The sequence below is a fragment of the Heterocephalus glaber genome, unplaced genomic scaffold (genome assembly GCF_053883595.1).
Source record: "Heterocephalus glaber isolate CG9 unplaced genomic scaffold, H.glaber_assembly_v1.0 deba00001457, whole genome shotgun sequence".
NCBI classification, from domain to species: domain Eukaryota; kingdom Metazoa; phylum Chordata; class Mammalia; order Rodentia; family Bathyergidae; genus Heterocephalus; species Heterocephalus glaber.
Window position 1 is genome coordinate 20,394,506 of NW_028258305.1, and position 25,774 is coordinate 20,420,279.

A 25,774-nucleotide genomic window follows, 5' to 3' on the forward strand; every position below is an offset into this window, starting at 1 on the left:
CTTTTTGGTAAGTCTAAGATACCCTAAAAACCTGGTAAAAGCTCCTAATGGTATAATAAGAGTACAAAGTACTGCTGGTTTTAGAAGTACATACAGACTGACACACACATCAAATATACAGCAAATTACTCTAGCTCTGAGATAGGCTACAGAAGTACATCTCCAGGAAGAGGTGGCAATGAGCCCCAAAGGCCTTCGTCCTAACAGCCTAAGACGTCTTGGGAACCTGGAAGGTCACTAAAGCTAAAGAAGACTCCTAATAGGGCCTAAGAAGTTTTACAGAGTTTTAAACAAATGCCCTTTCTTCTTACTCCTAAATGTGTGAAGTACTGGTGATACTTAATACAACAATAAATGTCTCAATGCATCAACTTAAGATACAACTTCAATACATGAATACAACCAATTTATTTTTTGAGCATATGAATACCCTTCTGGGATTCATACCCATATGGATATCTCTAGCATGAATCCTCAAAAAGTACCCCAAACAAATAATCTTACATAGAAAAACTAAGACTAATCAACATGCAATTATCAGACATTGTGGTGCATGCTGTAATCCTAGCACTTAGGAGGCTGAGACAGGAGGATCACCTGAGTTCAAGGCCAGCCTGGACTACATAGTGAGTTTAAGGCCAGCCTGAACTACATAGCAAGATCCTGTCTTTTAAAAAGTAATGATTAAAAAATAAACACGCAGGGGCCGGGGATTTAACTCAGTGGTTCCATCACCTGTCTCACAAGTGCAAGGTCCCAAGTTTGATCCCTGGTACCAAAAAAAATTTAAAAACTAAAAAATAAACATCCAATTAGCTCCTTTATATCCAAATAATTTTTACTACACTGGAAAAATTTCATTCACAAATGTAATATAAGGAGTATCACACACAAAAATGAATGGCTATGTACTCAAAATGGAAATAAGACCAAATTATAGAAATAAAATAATTTTTATTGTACAAAAATCTAAGTCAGAAAAATCTTAGGGATTCCACTGCTATGAGGTAAAAGCTGAAAAGAATGTCACTCCCATACTAACAATGAGCAAAGGCTAATTACAACTATTCCTGAATCCATCCTAGAATAGGGTCACGGGGGATTCAAGCAGTCTTGTATCTAAGGAGAAATAGCCTTTGGAAAGACAGGACAAATAATTGACATATCTCTCCATTAAAAGGTAATGGCCATCTCCAAGTATAATACTATTTATTTCAATAGCTGGTTTGTCTTTGACTATATTATTGTTGCTGATTTTTTTCCTATTGCCAGCAGTAGCATAGTTGCTGTTAATTGGTTTTTACTGTATGCCAATATGTGGTTTGTCTTCGGGTCATCAACATTGTTGTGGTTTATTTCCAGAGAAATGGGTGCTGGGCCATACTGCACCCTCCCCTCCCCAAATTAGCTGAGGTAGCTGAATCCTGGGAGAGGGGCAAAGCATCACTGAAAAGCAAAAACTAATTAAAGAGATCTCTGCACTAGCACCAAAGTCCACTTTAACCAACTCTTAAACCTCAGCACACGTGCACACCAAATAGAAACATGAGAAAATAGGGCAACAAAATGCCTCAAAAAACTCCCAACTCCCTGAAACCTGATTCATGGGCCACTCATAGGGAGAAACATCAAAAATCAAATAGCTGAATTATATGAAATAAATGAAACAAAAATACAGATCAATAAGGTACTCAGAGGGCTCAAAGATGATATAACTAAACAGATGATGGACTTAATAGACAAAATGATCAGTGAGCTAAACAAAATAATACAAACCATGAGTGACCAGGTTAGCAAAGAATTAGAATCTATGAAAAGGTACCAAATAGAAATCCAGGAAAAAAATTCTATGGCAAGTATGGGCAGCAGAAGTGACCTATGTGAGGAGAGAGTGTCAGAACTAGAAGACAGGGCAAATGCAGGTGACTATCATCCAGAGATAACTTAAACACAAGAAATCATGGAAGATGGACCCAATATCTGCTAGATGATACAAAGAAAACTAACAATATTAATTGGAATTAGTGTAAAATCAGAAGACAACACAAATGGAATTTTTAAAAAACCTGCTATCAGAAATCATAGCAGAAAACTTTCCAAGCATGGGGAAAGAATTTAACATACAAATAATCAAAGCATATAGAAACCCAAATACCCATGAATAGAAAATCACTTTTCTACAACACATCATAGTCAAAAATTCCAAAACTCCAACACAAGGACAGAATCTTAAAATCTGTTATGAAAACAAATCAGCTGGGTATGGTGGCACACACCTGTAATCCCAACACTTGGGAAGCTGCAATAGGATTGTCAGCTTGAGCTATAGCCAGCTGAACTACAAAGTGAGACCTTGTCTCAAAAAAGACAGACAGAGAGACAGAAAGAAAAGGAGAAGAAAAGAAAAACAACAAATCACTTATAATGGTCAACCTATTAGAATTATAACAGATTTCTCACCACAACCCTTAAAGACCAGGAGAGCATGGAGTATTTCAAGCCCTAAAAGAAAACAACTTCCAAACCAGACTAATATATCCTGAAAGTTGATGGAGAAATAAGGTTTTTCCATAACAAAGAGCACCTTAAAAAGCACATCAAAAAATTCTAGCCGGGGATTTAGCTCAGTGGTTTCGCTGCCTGCTGGGCAAGCGCAAGGACCTGAGTTCGATCCCCAGTACCAAAAAAAAAAAAAAAAGAATCGTTAAATTGTCTTGGGCTGGGGATTTAGCTCAGTGGTTATGCCACCTGCCTCGCAAGCACAAGGGCCCGAGTTTGATCCCCGGTACCAAAAAAAAAAAAATTCTCAAGGATATCCAGAGAGAGACAATGAAGCCAATGATGCCAAAAAGTCTAGTAGAATGAGTATCCAGGTGGTATAAGCAGTTAAGCAGAAAAGAAAAAAAGGAATCAGCAACAGGAAAAAAAAAATACGGTGACAGGAATAAGTCAATACCTTTCAGTAATACCTCTCGATATGAATAGTCTCAACTCCAAAATCAAAAGTAACAAATCAACAGATTAGATCAAAAAACAAAACCCAACAATATGCTGCACACAAGAAACACATTTAATTCAAAAGAAATTCATAAACTAAAACTCAAAGGATGGAAAATAAGTCTGTGTAACAAGAACCCAAAAGCAAGCAGGAATACCTATCCTATTTTCAGACAAAATGGACTTCAAGCCAATACTGATCACAAGACGCATACAAGGTCACTACTTATTGGTTAAGGGAACAGTTCAATAGAAAGAGATAATTGTAAATATATACATGTGAAGTACTGGTACACCCACCTTGATAAAACAAGCACCCTGTATGTAGCCTCTTTAGCAAATGGTGCTGGGAAAACTATCTACATGCAAATTGCCTCTAATCCATTATCTTTCACCATACTAAAATAAAATCAAAATTAATCAAAGACCTAACTATTAAAACAGATACAATCTGCTGAAAGATAAACTCTTAAAGGTAAGGACTTTCTGGGCAGAATGCCAACTGCACATGAAATATCATTAAGAATTAACAAATGAGGGGGCTGTGGATTTAGCTCAGTGGTTTCGCCACCTGCTACACCAGTGCAAGGACCCAAGTTCGATCCCCAGTACCAAAAAAAAAAAAAAAAAGAATTAACAAATGAGATCATATCAAATTAAAAAGCTTCTGCAGAAAAAAGGAAACCACCAAAGAGGTGAAGAGACAACTTACAGAATGGAAAAAAATTTTTTTCTAAGTATTTCTTGGACAGAGGACTAATGTCTAGAACATAAGAAACTCAAAAAAAATAGACCCCCCCAAAATAAAAGACCCAATCAAAAAATAGGCAACTGAAATGAACAGACACTTCTCAGAAGTATAATTGGCCGATAAATATATGACAAAATGCTCAACATCTCTGGCCATTAGAGAAACGCAAATAATACAACACTGAGATTCCATCATAATCCAGAAATATTGGCTTATCATCAAGAAATCAAATAATAAATGCTGGAGAAGCTATGGAGAAAAAGAAACATTTCTACATTTTTGGTGGGAATATAAACTAGTATAACCATTATGGAAATCAGTATGGAGATTCCTCAAAAAATTAGAAATAAAAATACCATTTGACTCAGCTATTCTCCTCTAGGTATTGTCCCAAAACAAAGAATCATATTACAGTGATACATGCATATCCATGTTAACAGCAACACAACTCAGAATAGCTAAATCTTGAAAGCAGCCCATATGCTGAATAATGGATAAAGAAAATGTGGTATTTATACACAATGGAGTACAGTAAGTCCCAATTTACACGTTCCATTCTGCGAAAATCTTCATAAGTCAAATTCATTTGTAAATCCCACAAAGTGAGTCTTATACACCTTTGACACAAATATACGATGTAAAACATTAAAAAACCAAGCACACACATACACACACACAAATACTATAAATAACTATTTTTTCTTTTACAGTTACCTTAAAATGGTGGTACAGCACAGTACATCTTGCATATAGGGGACTGACAAAAAGAGAGTTACTAACTAGAGGAGGGAGGGTGGGTGAGAAATGGTGGAGCTAAAGCATCATCAGCAATAGGAGATGGAGGGCAAGATGGAATTTCACTCACACTCGATGTTGATAACACAGGTTTTTTGATGAATTCAATTCTGTCTACCCTCTTGAAAAAACAATCCAGTGATGCTTGAGTAGTAGCTCTTTTTTTTTCTCATCAGAGATGACTCTGTAGCACTGGATGCCATTCTGAATGGCAGCTTCAACATTGTTGTATCATTCTACACTGGGATCAAAAATGAACAGTGCCTCTGTAAAGAAAAATCCCCTTGCCATTTCCTGTGTTATGGAACTCTTTATTTCTTCATTTACATCTTCCTCTTTGCTCTTTGTCTTTTCACTGGGACTCTAATTGCATCAGGTTCTCATCAGTAAACTCCTCATGTGCACAGCAAGTTCAATGAAGTCATCCTCTTGCAGGTGTAGCTCCCCACTTCTTACAAAGGGTCATAAGTTGTTGAAGATCTCTTTGGACTCCTTACCTATCTTCTCAAGTCCATAAACATCATGAACAAACTGCTGGCAAAGGTTCTTCCAAATTCCATTCATGGTGACAGGTGAAACCTCATGCTAAACAAAATTGCTGTTTGTTATAGTCTGGTAGACATTACAGTCCTTCCAAAATTGTAACAAGGTTGTTCCTGCTTTATCAATTGCCTTCACTGCCTGACAAAAAGTGTGATGTAAATAACATTTCTTGAAAGTCACAATAACTCCTTGGTCCATAGGTTAGATGAGCACCATAGTATTTAGTGCCAGTTGCACTACTTTGATGTTGGAATGAAAGTCATCCCTGAATTCGGTGTGACCTGGTACACTGTCAAGCAGCAAAAGAATGCTGAATGGGATTTTTTCTCCAAACAATATTTCTCTATCTCTGGGATAAAGTGGTGGAAAAAGTAGTCCTGGAAAATGGCCTGTGTGACCCAGGCTTTGGAGTTACTCTTCCACACAACAGGTAGAGAGCCCTTGGCTGTTTTTGAGGGCTCTTCGGTTCTCTGAACAGTAAACTAAGAAAAGCTTTAGTTTCGTATCACTGGAAGCACTGCCACAAAACAACAAAGTCTGTCCTTTATTGTTTTGAAGCCTGGCATCAGTTTTTCCTCTCTACTGATGTAACTTCGCTCTGGCATCCTCTTCCAGTACAGTCCTCCCTGATGTTCAAAAGCCATTGGGGTAAATAAGTGCCTTCATTAATAATTTCTCTAAGTGTTGCTGGAAAATCTTGGGCAGCTATGGCATCTGCACTTGCAGCCTCACCACTTACTTTTACATTGTGAAGGCTGCCTCTAGCCTCAAATCTGTTAAGCCATCCATGGCTGGCAGTAAGAGATGCACACTATTCACCCCATTTTTTCTTCAAGTCTTCAAACAGGCTTTTAGCTTTTTCTTGAATAAGCATTAAGCTGAGTAGGACTTGATGCTGATCCTGATTCTGCATCACTGAGATGCAAAACACACTGAGAAGTTTTTCCATCTCCTCCATCACTCTGCCATGCTTTTTGGACATTATTATTGACTTCGTTGGCACAGCAGACTTCACATGATCCTTGTTCTTTAAAATTGTGCCAATAGTTGAATGATTCATGTTTTAAGAATGAGCAAAGTCTACCATCTTTTCACCTCGGTCCAATCTTTCAATTATTTTCACTTTTGTTTCCACAGCTATTGCCCTGCTTCCTAAGCAGTTCCCTCCACATCGCCACTGCTTTTCCTCTTGCTTCCAGACATCCTGGGCTCTGACTGAGCACTGTACTACTGTACACTATCGTACTGTACAGTAAGCACACAGCAGCACAACTGTGACAATGTCTGGCAGACATGTGAGCAGTACACTTCCATGATTTGTTTGCATCTGTGAATGTGCATAATGTGAGCTCCGTTCTTATCTGTGAAAGTTCGCCAACTCAAATGTTCCTAAGTCCCTACTGCTGAATCATAGAGAAGGATATATTTGAGTCATTCGTGAGAAAATTGATGCATCTTGAGACCACAATGCTAAGTGAAAAAAATCATATGCATAAGTTTAAATACTGCATGCTTTCTCTTACATGAGAAACCCAAAGAATAAATAATTTAAAGACTAAAACAAAAGATAGATAATATGAAATAGTAGATGATATTTTGCAAATGGGAAGGGGACCGAGAAATGGAAGAAGGGAGGGGAGGGCTAGAGAAGTTAAAAGAATTAAGACATGTTATGTGTATGTGCCAACTCCCTAAGATGAATGCAGTCATTCTGTACTGCAAACATGTACTAATAAAAATTTTAAATTTTTTTAAAATATCAAAAGAGACACCTTGCCAAGGTCCCCAGTCGTGCGGAACACACACCGAACCAGCCCGCTGCAGACAGGCAGGTCTGTGCACGCCCTACCGAAGTACCGAGTTGCGCAGAAGACACCGAATCACCCCACTGCAGACAGGCAGCCACCTGATTCCACATTACAAAGGCGCAGAGGACACCAGACCACCAGACCAAGGTACTGAGTCCCACTGTTCCCGGTCCAGAGGTAGGGGCTTCTGAGCCATCGTCCCACTGCTCCTGGTCCAGAGGAAGGGGCTTCCCGGTCACCATCCCTCCCGCTGCTCCCAGCCCAGAGGAAAGGGCTTTTGGGCCACCTTCTGTCCCACTGCTCCTGGACCAGAGGAAGGGGCTTCCGGGCCACCATCCCTCCCACCGCTCCCGGCCCAGAGGGAGGGGCTTCTGAGCCACCATCCCACTGCTCCTGGTCCAGAGGAAGGGGTTTCCCGGCCACCATCCATCCGGCTGCTCCCAGCCCACAGGAAAGGGCTTTTGGGTCATCATCCCTACCACTGCTCCCGGCCCCTGTCCCACCTTACTCAGCTCAGAGGAGGTAATCCGTGCAGGTGCTAACAGGCCCCTGCCCCAGTCGAAATGAGAAAACACATAAATAAGTCTCAAAACTAGACTTCCGGATCACCTAGAGCAAACCCAAAGGGAAATGAGATGGAGCACTCTGATACTCAACCACCTGGATCCACTGAACTGGCAACAAAAGGGGATCTGGAAAAAATGAAATTAAAAATAATTTCTCACATAAGAGGAGAAATTGTGCCCTTAGTGCAAGACATGATTAATAAATCTAGAGAGGAGCTGAGGAACATGATGGAATCCCAACATAGGAAACAAATGGAATCCATAAAACAGATGCAAATAGATTTCCAGGACATGAAAAGCTCCATTGGAAGTCTACACAGCAGAATGAGCCAATGTGAGGACAGAATTTCAGATATAGAAGATAAGATTGCAATTAGTGACCAGGAAAAGAAAAATTGCTTCAAAATTAGAAGGGAACATGAGAAATCAATCCAGCAGCTGCTAGATGATGCAAAGAAGAATAACATGAGACTGATTGGGCAAAATGAAGAAACAGGAGAGAGTGCAGATGACATAAAAAAATCTCTTCACAGAAATAATGCCAGAAAACTTCCCAACCAGGGGAAAAGAGCTTGACATACAGATAAGTGAGCCATATAGGACTCCAAATAGCCTTGATCAAAAAAAATCTACACATAGGCATGTAATTGTTAAGATTCCAGAAACACAACAGAAGAACAAAGTTTTCCAAGAAGTCAGAGAAAAGAAACAAATCACATACAAAGGAAAGCCCATCAGGATCAGAGCAGACTTCTCAACACAAACCATCAAGGCAAGAAGAGCTTGGAGTGACATATTCCAAGCCTAAAAGAAAACAGCCTCCAACCGAGATTGATGTACCCTGCAAAACTATCTTTCAAAATGGATGGAGAAATAAGATACTTTCATGACAAAGAGCACCTTAGGAACTTCATGAATACCAAACCAGCACTCCAAAGAATTTTACACAATATCCTAGGAACAGACATTGAGGATCACAACCCCAGGAAGCAAAGCAGAATGAACCCATCTGGCATGACAAGAAATTAAATGGAAAGGGGGAGAACCCAACAAAAAGAAAAAGTCATGGCAATGACAGGTCAATACATTTCAGTTATAACCATCAACGTTAATGGTCTCAATTCACCAATCAAAAGAAAATAGACTGGCAGAATGGGTCAAGAAGCAAAATCCAAGCATATGCTCCATACAAGAAACACACTTCATTCAAAAGGAGACTCATAGACTGAAAGTTAAAGGGTGGAAAACAATACTGCATGTGACAGGAACCCAAAAAAAAGCAGGAGTAGCTCTCCTCTTGGCAGATCAAGTAGATTTCAAACCAACACTGATTAAGAGAGACAAAGAAGGACACTACATCCTTGTAAAGGGAAGAATCCAAGAGGAAGAGATGACAATCATAAATATCTATGCACCAAACACTAGTGCACCCAACTATATAAAACAAATATTAACAGACATGAAAAGCCATATATGCACTACTACAATTGGAGTGGGGGACCTCAACACCCCACTGTCACAAATACATAGATCAACTAGACAAAAAATAAGTAATGAAATACTAGAACTCAATCGAACTCTTGAACAAATGAACTTAACAGATGTTTACAGAGTCTTCCACCCCACAAAATCAGAATACACATTCTTCTCAGCTGCACATGGCTCATTCTCCAAAACAGACCACATACTCACACATAGAACATGTTTAAGTAAGTGCAAAGGAATTGAAGTTATCCCCTGTATATTATCAGACCATAGTGTGATGAAATTGGAGATCCATAGCAAAAGAAACTCAACATATTTCATAAACACGTGGAAATTGAACAACACACTTCTCAATAACCAATGGGTCACAGAGGAAATTAAAGAAGAAATCAGACAGTTCCTTCAATTAAATGGCAATGACAATACAACATATCGGAATCTATGGGACACAATGAAAGCAGTCTTACGAGGGAAATTCATAGCAGTGAATATGCATATTAGGAAAACAGAACAAGCCCAATTAAACAACCTGATGCTGAAACTCAAGCTTCTAGAAAAAGAAGAGCAGGACAACCCCAAAGCTCATACAAGGGAGGAAATTATAAAGATCAGAGGAGAAATCAATGCAGTAGAGACTAAGAGAACAATACAAAAAATCAATGAAGCCAAGAGTTGGTTCTTCAAAAGAAACAACAAAATTGACAAACCTTTAGCCAAGCTTGTCAGAAAAAGGAAAGAAAAGGCCCAAACCCATGCAATTAGGAATGAAAAGGGTGAAATGACCACAGACCCAGCAGAAATCCAGAGGATCATCAATACCTACTTCCAGAACCTATACGCCAATAAGATGGACAACACAGAAGAAATGGACAGATTCCTAGATACATATGAATTACCAAAGTTGAACGAAGAAGACCTAAAAATTCTGAACAACCCAATATCAACCAATGAAATTGAAAATGTAATTAAAAACTTATCAACTAAGAAAAGCCCAGGCCCTGATGGCTTCACTGCTGAATTCTACAAGACATTTAGAGAGGAACTGCTGCCACTACTGTTAAACTTTTCAATGAAATTGAAAGGGAAGCAATACTCCCAAATTCATTCCTAGAAGCAAGCACCACCTTGATCCCCAAAGCAGACAAAGACCCAAATGAAAAAGAGAACTATAGGCCAATCTCACTAATGAACATAGATGCAAAAATCCTTAATAAGATACTGGCAAAAAGAATGAAGAAGATCATCAAGAAGATCATACACCCTGATCAAGTGGGATTCATCCCAGGGATGCAGGGATGGTTCAATATATGAATATCAATTAATGTAATACACTATATCAATAGAGACAAGGACAAAAACCATATGATTATCTCCATAGACGCAGAAAAAGCATTTGACAAAATCCAACATGCATTTATGAGAAAAACCCTACAAAAAATTGGAATAGATGGTCTCTACCTTAAACTGATAAAAGCCATCTATGAAAAACCAACAGCCAATATCATACTAAAGGGTCAAAAACTGAAATCCTTCACACTAAAATCAGGAACAAGACAAGGATGTCCACTATCACCACTCTTGTTCAATATAGCTCTGGAAACATTAGCCACGGCAATTAGAAAAGAGAAAGAAATAAAAGGAATAAAGATAGGAAATGAAGAAGTCAAACTGTCATTATTTGCAGATGACATGATACTCTATATAGAAGACCCCAAGAACTCCACCAAAAGTCTTCTAGATTTAATAATCAAATTCAGTCAAGTAGCTGGTTACAAGGTCAACACACAAAAATCAATAGCTTTCCTCTACACCAATGACAGACTCACTGAGAGAGAAATAGGGCAAATAATTCCTTTCACAATACATTCCAAAAAACTGAAATACCTAGGAATCATCCTAACGAAAGAAATCAAAGACCTCTTCTCTGAAAACTATAGCACTCTGAAAAGAGAGATTGAAGATGATATCAGAAAATGGACAGACATCCCCTGCTCCTGGGTAGGAAGGATTAATATAGTGAAAATGGCCATACTTCCAAAACTGCTATACAGATTTAATCCAATTCCAATTGAGATCCCAGCAGCATACTTCATAGACCTTGAGAAAACAATCCAAAAATTCATTTGGAGTAAGAAGAGACCCAGAATAGCAAAAGCAATTCTAGGTAACAGAGACATGGCAGGGGGTATCACAATTCCCAACCTGCAACTATACTACAAAGCTACTGTGATAAAAACAGCATGGTACTGGCAAAGAAACAGGCTTCAGGACCAGTGGAACAGATTAGAAGATGCAGAAACAACGCCAGACACACTCAGCCATCTCATCTTCAACAAAGGAGCCAAACACCCTCACTGGAGGAAAGATAGCCTCTTTAATAAATGGTGCTGGAAAAATTGGGCTTCAACTTGCCAAAGATTAAAACTAGACCTGTATCTCTCACCATGCACTAAACTAAAATCAAAATGGATTAAAGATCTAAATATTAAAATAGAAACTCTGAACCAGTTGGAACAGAGGTTAGGTAGAACCCTTGAAGACATTGGTGTAGGAAAAGATTTTACGAACAAAACCTCAGTTGCCCGTGAACTAGCAAAAACAATCAACAAATGGGATCTCTTCTTATTAAAAAGCTTCTGCACAGCAAGAGAAACCACCAGCAGTGTGAAGAGACAACCCACAAGGTGGGGAAAAATCTTCACCTGCTCTTCCTCAGACAAAGGTCTACTATCTCGAATCTATAAAGAATTTAAAAAGATCAGACCTGCCAAATTTAAAGACCCAATCCAAAAATGGGCATCTGAAATGAACAGACATTTCTCTGACAAAGTAGAAATAGCAAATAAATACATGAAAAAATGTTTAACATCACTGGTCATTCGAGAGATGCAAATGAAAACAACGCTGAGATTCCACTTCACTCCAGAAAGAATGGCTGCTATCATGAAATCCACCAATAACAAATGCTGGCGGGGCTGTGGGGAAAGAGGAACCCTGCTCCACTGCTGGTGGGAGTGTAGATTGGTGCAAGCACTGTGGAAATCAGTATGGAGATACCTCAAAGAACTAGGACTGGAAGTCCCATTTGACCCCGCTATTGCACTGCTGGGGATCTTCCCCAAAGAATTAAAAGAATCATACCACAGTGATATATGTGTGCCCATGTTCATAGCAGCACAGTTTGTAACAGCTAAAACTTGGAAACAGCCCAAATGCCCATCAACTGGAGACTGGATAAAGAAAATGTGTTTTTTTAATAAAATGGAGTACTACTCATCCATAAAAAATGAGAAATTAGAGACATTTATAGCTAAGTGGATGCACATTGAGGCAATACTCTTAAGTGAAATAAATAGGACACAGATGTGTAAATACCGAATAGTTTCTCTGGTGTGAGAGACTGAAAGGGTAAATAAGGACTAAAAGGTATAATAGATAATGTGAAATAGGAAGAAAAGGGGCAAAGGGGAAGGAAGTGGGAGGGCTAAGGGAAAGGACAGAAGGGAATGGGATTAATATGAGAAAATGGAAAAATAAGAACAAAATCTTTGTAAATAGGGAGAACTGGAGGGGTTGGAGGGCTGGGCAAAGGTGAAAAATAAGAACCAAGAGAGACTATGTAAAGGTGCAAATTTCCAATGATGAATGTCATTATATTGTATACCTAAAATGTACCAATGATTAGAATGAATAATCGATAATGTAAAACAGGAAGAAAAGGTCCAAAGGGGTAGAGGTAGTGGGAGGGCAGGGGAAAGGAAAGAAGGGAATGGAAAAAATGCTGAGAAATGGAAAAAATGGAAATAAAGTCTTTGTAAATAGGAAAGGGTGGAAGGTGTGAAGGGAGGGCTTGAATGAGGAAAAAATAAGAACCAAGATGCATTATATAAAGGTACAATTCCCAATGAGAAATGTAATTGTGTTGTATACCTACAATGTACCAATAAAAGAATTTAATACAAAAAAAAATCAAAAGAAGTGTAGATATTTTTCAACTCATTTTATGAAACTCTTAACTGCCCTATACCCAAGAAAAAAAAAACTACAGACCAGTATTCCTCATGAACATAGGGACAAAAATTCTCAATGAAATGTTAGCAAAATGAAACCAGCATTATATTTTAAAAAAGCACTGGTGCCAAATACAGTGGTACACACCTAGAATCCCAGCACTCAGGGGGATCTCCTGAGACAGGAGGATCTCCATGAGTTCAAAGTCAGGCTGGATTACCCAGTGAGAACCTGTCCTGAAAAAAAGCAAAGCAAAACAAAACCAAAAAAAAGGATACTATACCATAACCAAAGAAGGTTTATCCTGGGATTGCATCCAAAAGTTGAATATTTAAAGTCAATCAATGTACTTCACCACATCAGAAGATGAAAGAATACTATTGGTTTCAACAGATATGGCAAAAGCACTTTAAAAATTCAATAATTCATTATCAAAATTCACAGCAAACTTGGGTTAAACTTACAAAAAAACCCCAACAATCAACACAGTACTTGCTAATGAAAGACTGACTGTTTTCCTCTTATGATCAAGAGTCTTTGGGCCAGGGATTTAGCTCAGTGGTTTCACCGCCTGCTGCACAAGTGCAAGGACTGCCAAGGACCCAAGTTCGATTCCCGGTACCAAAATAAATAAAGAAATAAAATTAAAAATTAAAAATGGGGTGAGGATGTAGCTTAGTGTTTAAGCCCTGAGTTCAATCCCCAGAATAGAGATTAACTAGATTATGACTACAGAAGAAAAACTGGAAAATCAACAAGTATGTGGAAATTAAACAACATCTTAAAAATCAAATGGGTCAAAGAAGAAATAACAAGGGAAATTATAAACTATCTCAATAAATAAAGATGAAAATATAACAAAAGTTATAAGACGTAATGAGAACAATGCTAAAAGGGAATTGTATAGCTGTAAATGCTTATATTTTAAAAGACCAATCTCAAATTAACGATCTAACTTTACACTTTAAAGAACTAGGAAACAAAAGAACAAATCAAACCCAAAGTTAACAGAAGGAAGGAATAATGATTATAGTTAAGAATAGAGAAAAATCAACAAAACCAAGAGTTGTGCGTTTCTAGGAATGTGTCCATTTCATCCAGGTTTTCTGGTTTGTTGGTATACAAGTGCTAGTACTTTCAAAAAAAGTACTGTTTCTATAAAATCAGTAGGTGTATCCCTTGTTTACTTATGATTTTAGTTATTTGAGTATTTTCTTCTTTGGTCTACATATAAATATTTGTCTATTGTCTTGATCTTTTTGAAGAACCAACTCTTGGTTTTCTTAAGGATTAGGAGGAAGACAAGAATGTCTGCTACCACTTCTACTTGCCAAAGTACTAGAAGTACTAACTAGGATAATTAGGCAAGGAAAAAAAAGACATCCAAAGTGGAAAAAAAGTAGTAAAATTATCTCTATTCAAAGACAAAATGCTTTTATAGAAAACCCTAAAGATTTCATAAAATAAAAAGAAATTGAATAAATGAATTCTGTAAAGTCACAGACTACAAAACCAATACACAAAAATCAGTTGCATTTGTACACATTAATAATTAACAACCTAAAAAGGAAATTAAGCAAACAATTTTATTTATAATAGAATTAAAAAGAACATTTAGGAATAAACTTAACCAAGGAAGAAAAAGACTTGCACACAAAATTACAAAATGTTACCAAAAGAAATTTTAAAAGACACAAATAAGAAAGATCTCCTACTCATGGATTAGAAGATTTCAACACTATCAAAAGCTACCTGAAGAATCAATGAAATTCTATCAAAATTCCAATAGTATTTTCACAATTTAAAAAAGCAATCATAAAATTCATATAGAGTCTCAAAGGACCTTAAATTGTCAAAACAATTTTGAAAAAGAATCAAGTCGGAAGTCTCACATGTCCTAATATCAAAACTTATTACAGAACTATAGTAAGGAAAACAGTGTGGTATTGGACAGACATACAGATCACCTAATAGAAATTCCAGAAAGAAAGCCTCAGATATACAGCCAAATGATTTTCCTAAGGGTGACAAGACACTCAACAGGGAATGAATAGGCTTCTCAATAAACGGTGCTAGGGAAAGTAGAAAACCAATTATAAGAAAATGAAGCTGGGAAGTTATATACAATATTTAACTCAAAATAATTAAAAACCTAAACATAAGTACTAAAACTATAGGAAAATGAGGAAAATTTCATAATTAAATTTAGCAATGATTTATTGGATATTCACCAAAAACACAGTCAACTAAACAAAATATAGATAAAATGGACTTCATCAAAATTTAAAATTTTTGTGCATCAAAGTCACTCCCTAGAATGGGAGAATACATTTGAAATCATGCATCTGATAAGATGTTAATAGCCATAATATCTAAAGAACAACTCATCAACAAAAAAAGCAAACATCCAAATTTTAAAATGAACAAAGGATTTGACTAGACATTTCTTTGGAGAAGATATACAAACAGCTATCAGGCACATAAAAAGATGTTCAATATCACTTATCATTTAAGAAAATGCAGGGCCAGGGATTTAGCTGATGGTTAAATACAGCAGGAATTTTTAGTTTTTTTCTCAACAATGTGACCTTTTTAAAATGTATTTTATAAATACAGTGCAAATGATGCTTAAAATAAAGATGTTCTTTATGCTTTTAATTACTCTTTATAATAGCACTCAAAACCATAAAACACTTAGATAAAAATATAAAAAGTACATGCAATATATATACCGTGAGAACTAAAAAACACTGAAGAAAGTAAAAAACCTAAATGAATAGAAAATGTACCATGTTTGTGAACCAAAAGACTGTCAATACTGTGAAGACGCCAATGTTCCCTTTGATAGATTCAATACAACCCAAACTACAGTGCCAGCAGCTTTTGTTTTTGTTATTGAAGTTGACAGCTCATTCTAACATTTATACAGAAACATAAAGGAATTAAAACAGGCAGATGATTTTGAAAAAGAACAAATCTCATTCATTCTCTGATGTCCTTAAGCTGCCATGATTAAGACTGTGCGATTACTAGGCAGAATTAATGAAACAAAATGAACGCCCAGAAATAAACCAACAGATACATTCTTTGATTTTCATTAAAGGTAAAGTGCTTAGACACTCAATGTTCTTTAGACAGCTCAATGAAGATAAGAGCAGTCCTTTCAACAAGGGATGCGAAAACAACTGAATATCCATACACCAAAAAAATCAGTAAATAAACCTCAATCCTACCCTCACATTATATATACATACACAAAAAAACCCCAGAATGGAGCACAGGCTTACAAATTTATAACTATAAAAAAATTTAGAAGAAAACATGACAAAAATCTTTGTAGATACACATGAAACAGAGAACAAAAGAAAATTGGACTTCATTAATATCACAGATTTCTCTCAACAAGTCAGTGTTAAATAACAAGGATGTGAAGCAATTACAAATCTTATACACTGCTCACAGAAATGCAAAATTCCACTATACATTGCTGATGCAAATACAGCTGCTTTGGGAGTTTGACAGCTTATTGTAAACATGTGCATCATATGACCTAGCAGTTCCACTCCTTGGTATTTACTCAAAAAGAAAGTATACATACACACATACACACACACACACACACACACACACACACACACACAGCATATAAGTGTCTTCAGGGACTTCATTGTCAAAAACTGGGGAAAAAAACCCCAAATGTCCAATAGGTAAACTGGTACATTCACACTTTAAAATGGGCCTTTGGTTTTAAGTACTAAAAACCTTACATCCCAGAATCTTTTGCTGTAAAATGAATCTGAACACCCTAGAACTTTGCCAGATGAGCATGAGCTTATTGAGGAATACAAAGATTCCAAGACTGCTCCGATTTAATTGACATCATCTTATTTTTCTTAAATTTGTGAGTTCTCTTTACCCAGGGAGCAGAATAAGATTACAAAGCCAAACTTAATTTCAATAACTGCAAAAGAGTTTCATCATTCTGAACTTCAGAAACATTTCAAACAAAGACTGGACAGTTCATTCGATTATCTGACTCCAATGTCCTCTGAGGTGGTTTGACCAAAATAGCCAATGGCTTTGTAACAACATCCATAAATGATGCTGCAGGACAGAAATAGTATGATTTAAATCTTTGATAAAGCCAAACTTCCCCTACACAGATCATCAATAAAACCCTCCTGGTCAAATTGTTATGAGGGGATTTTGCTCCCTCTCAAGAGGAATAAACATCTCCCCAAGGATTAAGCACAGACTTCAAGTATTGTCTTATGGAAAGCCAGAAAAATTCTGCATAAATAAGAACTTAACGTTTTGCCCACATGTTTTATAAATGTATTGAAAAGGAAAATAATTCAAAACTTGGGCTTTAATGTACTGGAGTTTTATGTCAGCAGATGAGACTTTTAGAATTCTTGGCTGTGACTTAGACTAATGCAGGCCATGTGCTAAAACAGAGCAGTTGGGCCTGGGATTTAGCTCAGTGGTTCTGCAACCTGCCTTGCAAGCCCAAGCACAAGGTCCCGAGTTCAATCCCCGGTACCAAAAAAAAAAAAAAAAACCAGTGCAGTGCTTTCCTTGCCCAAGCAGCAAACACGTGTCTTGCCAAGCATCTAAGGAGCTCCATCAGTGGCTCAGACTATCAAATTTTGCTAAACAAAAAGATCTTTTCATTATTACAAAGATGTTAGTTTCTAGCTTTCCCACAAGAGTTCAGCACAGAGAAATTCCTTAATAATGTCAATGTGCAAGCAAAAATTAAAATCAGATGCTAGTTGCCCTAAGAACCAATGATATTTTTGTCCTGTTGAATGTTAAAGGAAAGCCACTGCTGGTTCTTCTGTGACTTGCAGGGGAAATGTGAAAAAGTGTCCACAGTTCTACTGCAGATGATGTAATCTAACTGGAGCATTGCTCCAGTTTTCTTTCTCTGCCCTAAAACCAGCACAGTAATGTCCAAGCTTCACCAGGGTGTCTTCAGTTGTACTTGGCTTCTGTGGCCACAATAAGCAAACAAGTGTGCCTTAAGGATAATTATGCTATAAGGATGTCTTCACATAAAATCTGCTTTGCCAAACCCAGCTTCCAAACTTTTCAATTTAAACATTCCTCTCATAAAAGAAGTATATTTTTCCAACAGCTAGTGAGAACTGACAGAAATTCACACTCACAAATGGGAATATTTTTAACCTAAATCATGTGAAATTTGGTGATCTATAATCAGAATGACAGGGTATAGCTTCTTTCATTATTCATTATATTTCATTATATTTCAGGAATTCATATAAATAGCTACTATAATATAGTGACAATGATTATATATTATCTGACCATATACAATACCATCCTATGCTATTCAATTTTCATTTGGCATAAAAAATACGTTAGCATATTTTGACAAATACAAAAATTTTGTTCCACTTTTTCTTATGAAGAAAGAAAAGCAGCCAAGCGTGGTGGTGCTTGCCTGTAATCCCAGCACTCAAGAGACCAAAGCAGGAGGATCACCATGAGTTCCAGGCAAGCCTGAACTACATCATGAGACCCTGTCTCAAAAAAGAAAAAAAAGAGTGCTGGGGATTTAGCTCAGTGGCACCACTCCTGCCTTACAAGCACAACGTCCTGAGTTCAATCCCTGGTAGCAAGAAAAAGAAAAAGAAAAAGAGAAAGAAAAAGAAAGGAAGGAAAAGAAAAAAGGAAAGGAAAGGAAAAGAAAAAAGGAAAGGAGAGGAGAGGGGAGGGGAGGGCAGGGGAGGGGAGGGGAGAGGAGAAGAGAAGAGAAGAGAAGGGCAACTTCTATCCAGTTTTTGAATCTCTGATTTAGAGATATTAATTTACATGTTTAGAGACTCAAAGACTATTTGTTCAATTTAAGTTAACTCAGAATTCAAATAGCTATTGATGACATTTTATCTTTTAAAGAAATGTCAGTGTGGATTTGGAAGAAAAATTAAAAGTCTTACTTGGTGTATTCATTTATGCTTTTACTCTATTTCCCATCCAAACATTGATTTTGAGCTTCATCTGTGGTTCATAACCTTGACTACATGATGCAATCACCTCAGGAACTTAATACTGTATGTCTGCAATCTATTTCAGACCTATTAGATCTAAATTCCTTAGGGGAGACCTGAACATTTTTTAATGGCCCAGTGATTCCAATATTAAACCAAGATTGAGAGCCACCAGACCAAACAAAAAACACATAAAACAAAAACAAAACCTAATCATAAATCTTGTCTTTTTAAAACATATACTCTAGGGCTGGGGATTTAGCTCAGCAGCAAGCTCATGCCTGGCAAGCTCGAGGTCCTGAGTTCGATCCCCAGTACCAAAAACAAAAAGTAGTCTAATTTATATGTGTGTGTATATATTCTTAGGTGTTAGGTACAGGAAGATGAACAAAATGCACCTTGTGAGGCAAACATTTTGATGTATCCAAACTACAATTTGACAAACACATGCTGAAGGTGCTATGACAACACAGAAGAGCTACATCCACTCTAACAATGGGGGGAAGGTTACCTATAGGGGTACTGAAAACCTGGGGGGCTGGGGGATAACAAATGAATAAGTAGGAATTAAGCAGAGAAAAGGATAGGCCTGGGATTTAGCTCAGTGGCATCCACACTTGCCTTGCAAGGACAAAGTCCTGAGTTCGATCCTGGTACCAAAACAAACAAACAAAAATAAACAGATTATTTGGCTGGGGATTTAGCTCAGTGGTTCCACCGCCTCCCTCATAAGCGCAAGGTTCCAAGTTCAATCCCTTGTACCAAAACAAAAGCAGAGAAAAGGAAGGTAAGGAGAAGATCCAGGCATCAAGTAGATATATAGTGTTGCAATATAGCTCAGAGGTAGAAAGTTTGCATAGCATGCACAAAGTCATAGGTTTGGTCCACAGCACCAAAAAGAAGAAAAAAATATCTAGGAAACAACCAAAATCAATCATGTTTGGTGCTAGCAGTAAAGTACTAGGCATAAAAGGAAGAAAAAATGGAACTGGCAGAGAAAGAACACAGAAGTCCTTGTACACCATAGTAAAGAGCTTACACTTGACACTAGGTGATGAAGAGGAAGAACATGGTCAAGCTGTACTGGAGACAGAGCGCAGGAAGCCAGGAAGCACGCTGCCGAGCACTCCATGCTGTCTCCACACCTCTTCCCACTAACACAAATCTATTGTAGACATTATTATCTTTATTTTACATAAGATACTTTACTTTTTGAGTTGCTTTTTGAGTAACTTGCCCAAGTAACAAGAGAAAGGATTCAAAACAATTCTGATCCCTGAAGCCAAGCTTTTAACCTCTAAGCCAGATGGTCTGAGATGAGCACAGTGACAAGTAGTAGGGGCAAAAGGCTGGAAAATTGCTTAGGAAACTGTTACATACATCATTCTACATGAGACAATTAGGGCAGTATCAGTATAGGTGGAGTAGAAGGAACAGAGTCCAGGAATATTTACAAGTTTTAAAAATTATCAAAGCCACATGATTCATCCAGGCGTGGTGGAAAACACCTGTAATCTCTGCTACCCTGAAGGCTGAGACAGGAGGATAACAAGTTTGAGACCACCCTGGGCAACTTAGCAAGATGCTATCTCAAAATAAATAAAAAGGGATAGGGATACAATTCAGTATGAGGGTTCACTCTCCAGGACTGGAAAAAAGTCAAAATGATTCAGCTTTAAAAAATTATGAAATTCTGGTACATGCAACAAAATGGATGAACATGAAAACATTATGCTAAGTGAAATAAGGCAATTACAAAAAAACAAATATTTGTAATTCCATTTAAAAGGTACTTAAAAATAGCCAAATGCACACAGACAGAAAATAGAACAAGAGTTACAAAGAGGTAAATCAAAAGTTGTCAGGAATATATTTTATGAAACAGTATGAAGGTTAAACCTGCACTGATCCTTAAAATAGCAAGGAGTCTACAACACAGGAAAAGCAAGCATGTATAGCTACTTATAACTTGCTTTGAGTTACTTATAAAAAAAGAAAAACTACTTAATACATGTTTTCAAAATTAAATCAGCATAAACTTCCATATTGCTATTTAAAAGAATCCTATAATGAATAAGGATACATTTTACAAGATAAATACAGTATTATTCTTACATATTTGGATTTTGTGTTTTAGATATAGACCTATTTTTAAATGAACAGGAAAGTTATATAAAAAGTTATCTAGTATATAACAACCATAAAGCATAAAACTACTGATCTGAAGCTTGCTATGATGCCAGAAGCTAAGTTCTCTACATACATCATCTCTGACAATCCTAAAAATTAGGAGGTTGGTATTATGCCCAGTTTTCAAACTATAACTGAATTTCAAAAAGTAACATTACATTGGCTGTAAATAGTGAATCTGGAATTTGAACACACTATACTTCAAAGCAACCACTGCTCCCTAAAAAATCCTTAATACCCCTCAACTATTTTTTATACCAGAAAAAGTGCATGATGACATTTAATATGTAATGATAAAGTCCTAGACCCCTCACTCTAAAAGTCTGCAAAGTTCATCCAAGAAAAAAATGGCTCTAGGGGCCGGGATTTAGCTCAGTGGTTTCGTCACCTGCTGCGCAAGCGCAAGGACCTGAGTTTGATCCCCAGTATCAAAAAAATGGCTCCAATACTAAGTGATGAAAACACACACATTTTAAATTTACAGCAATTTTCACCTCAAAACATTTCATAATTATTACTTTAGCCTATATTTATTCCTGAACTTTACACATTATGTAGAAAATAGGAAAATACTCAAAAGAACACATTTTGATCTTAATACTTTATACCAAAAGTAAAAACAAACTTGCTAGACCTTGACAAGTTTTGTCAAACATCTGAAATAGTCTAAAATAGGTCAAATAGTCTCTAATAGTCATTAGTATTTGAAACACTCAAAATAGTTGCTGATAGACTTTGTTTATGGGCTTTCTTGATCCTGTATATATTTCTCCTACCTGGGAAATTTTAAATATCCTGAAATTAAACTATTAAGATGGCACTTAATAGTCTGTTGCTATAGACTTGCACAGTAGCTCTAGAGGACGACTAATCCATTACCAAGAGCATAAACTTTGTCACATAATACTACACTGCATAAATGGAATTAGCCATAAGACATAATTTGTATTTGTAAAAAGATAATGCAATTTTTTATAGTATTGGAGAGTGAACCCAGGGCCTTCTCACTGAGTTATATCCCAAGCCCTTTTCTATTTTTTATCTTGAGACAGGGTCTTGCTAAGTCACTATGTTGTCCAGGCTGGGATCAAACTTGTCATCTTCCTGCCTCAGCTTCCCAGAGTGCTGGGATTACAGGCATAGCCACCACACAGCTGATAATGTAATATTGTTTCTAAGTTTTACAATCCAAAATTCTCTGTGAATCTTTCTTCCATCACTATCAATTCCTTGGAAATTAATAGTGCAGACCTATTTTTACTATGGAAAGTTAAGAAGCAGCTTTTTTCCTAGTGGTTTGCATTCCAGAAGAAATTAAGTAAAATAAGTATTTTAAAAACAAAATTACTAGCCAGATAAGTTCTAATGGAGAGAAAACTTTCATGTGAATTCAAGAAAATTAAAACAAGAAAAAAATGCTTTGGATGTCTACTGTATTTTAAGCATAAATGAATAATCAAAATATTCATTAAATTACCAGGATGAATTTCTGAATCTTAAATTTTATCTGTAGACCAAAAAAAAAAATAAACAAAACAAACAAGTCTTGGGCTAGGGATGTGGCTTAGTGGTAGAACACTTACTTGCCTTGCAAGTGGAAGGCCCTAGGTTCAATCCCCAGCACCACAAAAAAATAAGTAAAATGATTCTCATAATGTAAATGAGGGATATAATAGATTACTGTAAAACAAATGCATTTTCTTCAAAAAATTATTTTGACTCATTTGAAATTAAAAGTTTAGAAATGCTGAGTATGACTATTTTAAGACCAGATTGTTACAATTTAAAACAACAATTAAGAAATAATTTTCTAAGAAAAAAAAAGATATAATTCTGATTAATTTTATAGTTTAAAAAAGAAACTCAGAAAGACTAATCATTGGTCAGTATCTGTTCCCGAAAACTAAGAAGCTGAACATAGAACTATACCTTCTTGGATACAGGTAGGCTGTTGGGTTCCTCTATTTCTCCTGGCTGACTTATGGAATCACCTCCATACACACAATATTTAAGAAAATGAGGCTGTGTGTCAGTCACTTGGTGGTGAACAGTCCCCTGAGTCTCTGCAGAGAGGCACCCACCAAGCAGATTTTGAGTCACTCGAGCAGGAACACTGAGTACTGGCTCCACACTGGAACCTGTGGGAGAGGCCTGAGAAGGAAATACAACACCTGACACATGGACGCACTGAGAGCCTTCCTGCTGGCTCAACAAAGCTTCCGACAGGACTCCATGCTCATTTCCAGGAGGTACAAATACATCACGGGTGGCATTTTCTAAGTGTTTCCTATCCACTGGCCCAGAATGTAGAATTGTGGGTTGCTGCAGCATAGCTTCCATTCTTTGTGATTTTTCAGTAGTTGCTTGAACAGAAGATGGGTTTAACTGTGGAACACTAGCCTGTATTACTGAAGGCTGTCCAAGCTGCTGGAATACTTGAATTGGATGCTGAAGAATACTTGGTCTTCTAGAAGCCTGTGTCACCATAATTGGTACATTAACTTTATAAAGGTGTCCTAATAAAAGGAGAAAACAAAACTGTAAGTATACTAAATTATAACTTCCTTAAAAAAAAAATCCCAGGCTGGGCAAAAATATATCAATAAGCTAACAGTGATTATCTCCAGGAATTTTTCTTCTAATCTTTAGACTGTTTTTTATTTTCTATAATAAATATGTATTATTCTCATTTTTTAAATTTGTTTTGCTTTACCTCTAGCCTTTTCGTACTACTGTTTACATGACACATTGTGAGATACATACAGACCCCCAATATTTAATCCATGACCTTCTATCATTTGATAAAATGTTATCAACTCACAATAGAATTTTAACAATCATGTAAAAATGTATTTTATAAACTTATTACAAGAAAAGGCTATCCAAGAAAAAGAATTTAATAATTTCAACAGTTATTAAATTTCTGTTTCACTCTTATCTTTAAAATAATACCAACAGAAAAAAGGAATTTATTTTTGAGCACTGGGTCATGTGTTTTACTTCAACTTTATAACTCCCAAAGAATAGTTCTGATACTCTGTCAAATTAAGAGATATTGCTGACATTGATTAACCTCTAAACTTTTGGATGTCCTTCCATTAGGCCATATAATCTCTAATATGAAAGGAGATTATGGCTGATCGACCTAATCGTTACTTTTCCTTGATGAGGGCTACCAGGTCGGTAGATATGTTCTTTTATTTTGTATTTGCTAAAATTTAGACAACTGAAAATCTAGAAAAAATATGTACAAAATATCTTATACAACCTTGAGAAAGAGAACTTCGAACAAAGCACAGGACAGGCCTACCACAGTGTCTTTTGTAGCAGGCTGCTTCCATAACTGTAATAAACACCTTTTTTTTTTTTCAGTACTGCTAATGGAACCCAGGACCTTCACTCTGAACTACATGCTCATTCTTCTTTCTTTTTTTTTCTTTAGACAGTCTCACTAAATCACTAAATTGCCCAGGCTGGGCTCAAACTTGCAGTCCTCCTGCCTCAGCCTCCCAGAGTGCTGAGATTAAAGACATGTGCCACCATGACTGGTTTATTATTACTCTTAAAATAGATTTTATTAAAGGTTCCTATAAATTCTAGTGTACACCTATTAAAAATCATGAAACTTAATGTCCATAAGTTAGTACCAATGCTAAAAACAACATATTCTTAGCAGACTCTCTCACCAGATGCAGTCTGTAATGTCACACCTTCTGGTACATGAATAGGATAACCAGGAAAAGTAAAGCTTGCACTGGAGTTTGAGGTGCCCTAGATATAAGAAATTTATATTAGAAAGTTAGAAGACTTTGTTTGTATCTTTTTCCATGACAACATAAGGGATCACAAAAATCTAACTGCAGACGATAACACTGTAACAGTTTGACAACATTTAACATTTAGTATTAGAGCTGAGTTCTTTAAACAGCTTTTTAATATTTGATTTAGATCATTCCATCAAGAATAATGAGGAAGGGGCTGGAGATTTAGCTCAGTGGTGCCGCTGCCTGCCTTGCAAGCGCAAGGTCCTGAGTTCGATTCCCAGTACCAAAATAAATAAATAAATAAAGAGGAATTCTGTTATGTAGTCATTAGAAATGCAGTCATCAGTCTTAATGAATAGAATGAACACTGGCTCAGTGGCCCAATACATAGCATTGCCTGGGCCACTGATTCTCAAGGAGTCAACATAAGAACCACAGAGCTGGGTGTGGTGTGCACACATGTAACCCCAGCGCTCTGGGAGGCTGAGGCAGGAGGATCACAAGTTCAATCCCAGCCTGGGAACTTGGCAATTCAGTAAAACCCTGAAAAATAAAATTTAAAAAGGACTGGGAATGTAGCTCAGTGAGACGCTCTGGGTTCAATCACCAATAAAGCAAGGGAAAAAAAAAAGAGCCACAGCTATTTATAAGGGTCTTCTAGTCTCTAAGATGGTTACTAATGGAATTTTAAAATTAGGTGTGATAGTGCATAATTTGTAATACGATAGTGTAAAGTCTCTATTTGGGAATAATTAAACCCCAGAGTATTAAAATGAATAGATTAAGACAAAGAAAAGTATCTATCAAATCTGTAAAATTTAAAAGAATAAGTAACATACAAGGTTGATGA

General features: G+C 36.7%; 2 protein-coding genes across 5 annotated transcripts in view; one reads left to right on the top strand and one right to left on the bottom strand.

Annotated features, from left to right (window-relative positions):
- Positions 1-7,063, top strand: part of Lhcgr (luteinizing hormone/choriogonadotropin receptor) — a 120,625-nt gene extending 113,562 nt beyond the window's left edge. The window contains exon 11 of the mRNA XM_087216405.1: positions 6,853-7,063. Coding sequence (XP_087072531.1) covers positions 6,853-7,048 — 196 coding nt within the window. The 3' untranslated portion in view covers positions 7,049-7,063. The remainder of the gene's footprint in view (positions 1-6,852) is intronic.
- The window catches only part of Gtf2a1l (general transcription factor IIA subunit 1 like), a 55,166-nt gene that overhangs the window by 16,373 nt on the left and 13,019 nt on the right, over positions 1-25,774 (bottom strand). For all 4 annotated transcript variants that reach the window (XM_021253837.2, XM_021253836.2, XM_004839420.3 and 1 more), the window contains 2 exons: positions 24,847-24,931; positions 23,090-23,676 (listed from right to left, as the gene is read on the bottom strand). In XM_021253837.2, coding sequence (XP_021109496.1) covers positions 23,090-23,676; positions 24,847-24,931 — 672 coding nt within the window. The remainder of the gene's footprint in view (positions 1-23,089; positions 23,677-24,846; positions 24,932-25,774) is intronic.